General features: G+C 55.9%; 1 protein-coding gene across 1 annotated transcript in view; it reads right to left on the reverse strand.

Annotated features, from left to right (window-relative positions):
• LOC119280290 (1-aminocyclopropane-1-carboxylate oxidase homolog 4-like) overlaps positions 1-410 on the reverse strand; it is a 4003-nt gene extending 3593 nt beyond the window's left edge. Inside the window, exon 1 of the mRNA XM_037561189.1 lies at positions 317-410. Within this exon, the coding sequence (XP_037417086.1) occupies positions 317-410 (94 nt within the window). The remainder of the gene's footprint in view (positions 1-316) is intronic.
• Positions 411-667: the final 257 nt, after the last annotated feature.

Raw genomic sequence — 667 nt, forward strand, 5'->3', positions numbered from 1 at the left:
GCTCCCCCCCTGTCTCCGCCACTGGTGGTGGATGCTATTCTGTAGAATGGTGGGCAATCTATGGTGGTTGGCCCTGTGTTGGATGATTGCAGGAATTTACTCGGCGATTTCGGGAAGGTTAGTATCGAGCATTAGAGAGTCAAATGTCATTGCTCATGCGGTACCTCGTTGGCGTAGTGCCAACAATCGTTCTGTTTGGATTGATGCATCACCTGATTTTATCGTACTCCCAGCAGACGATGTAATTTTTTTATTAATAAAGCTAAGCCATGAAGGTATTTCCTAAAAAACAAGAGGAAAGGTGCTGGAGAGGTACCAACTGCCATCCACTCGGAGGGCGGCACATTAGACAGCGGATCAGAGCTGGCATTGGGAGCGGGACTAGCCACGCGGGGCGACGAGACGGACATGGCTACAGGCTGCCAGTAGATGTCTGTCACGAAGGCGGGCGGGCGTAAAGTGTCGGGGTCGGGGCAGGGAGGCGTCGCGAGGCAGAGAGTGTGGAGAAGGGACAGCGGCTCGTTGCCTATGATGTTGGCTCACTCAGGTGGCGGCTGCGGTGGCGGGAGCCATCCAAGACGGGTTGCAGAGGAGCGGCAGGCCTGGCCTAGCATGGCGGCCACGGATGAGGAGCGCGCTCGCACCAAAAACATTGCAGGCCCTCTTC

Source organism: Triticum dicoccoides, chromosome 3B, assembly GCF_002162155.2.
Source record: "Triticum dicoccoides isolate Atlit2015 ecotype Zavitan chromosome 3B, WEW_v2.0, whole genome shotgun sequence".
Lineage (NCBI taxonomy): Eukaryota > Viridiplantae > Streptophyta > Magnoliopsida > Poales > Poaceae > Triticum > Triticum dicoccoides.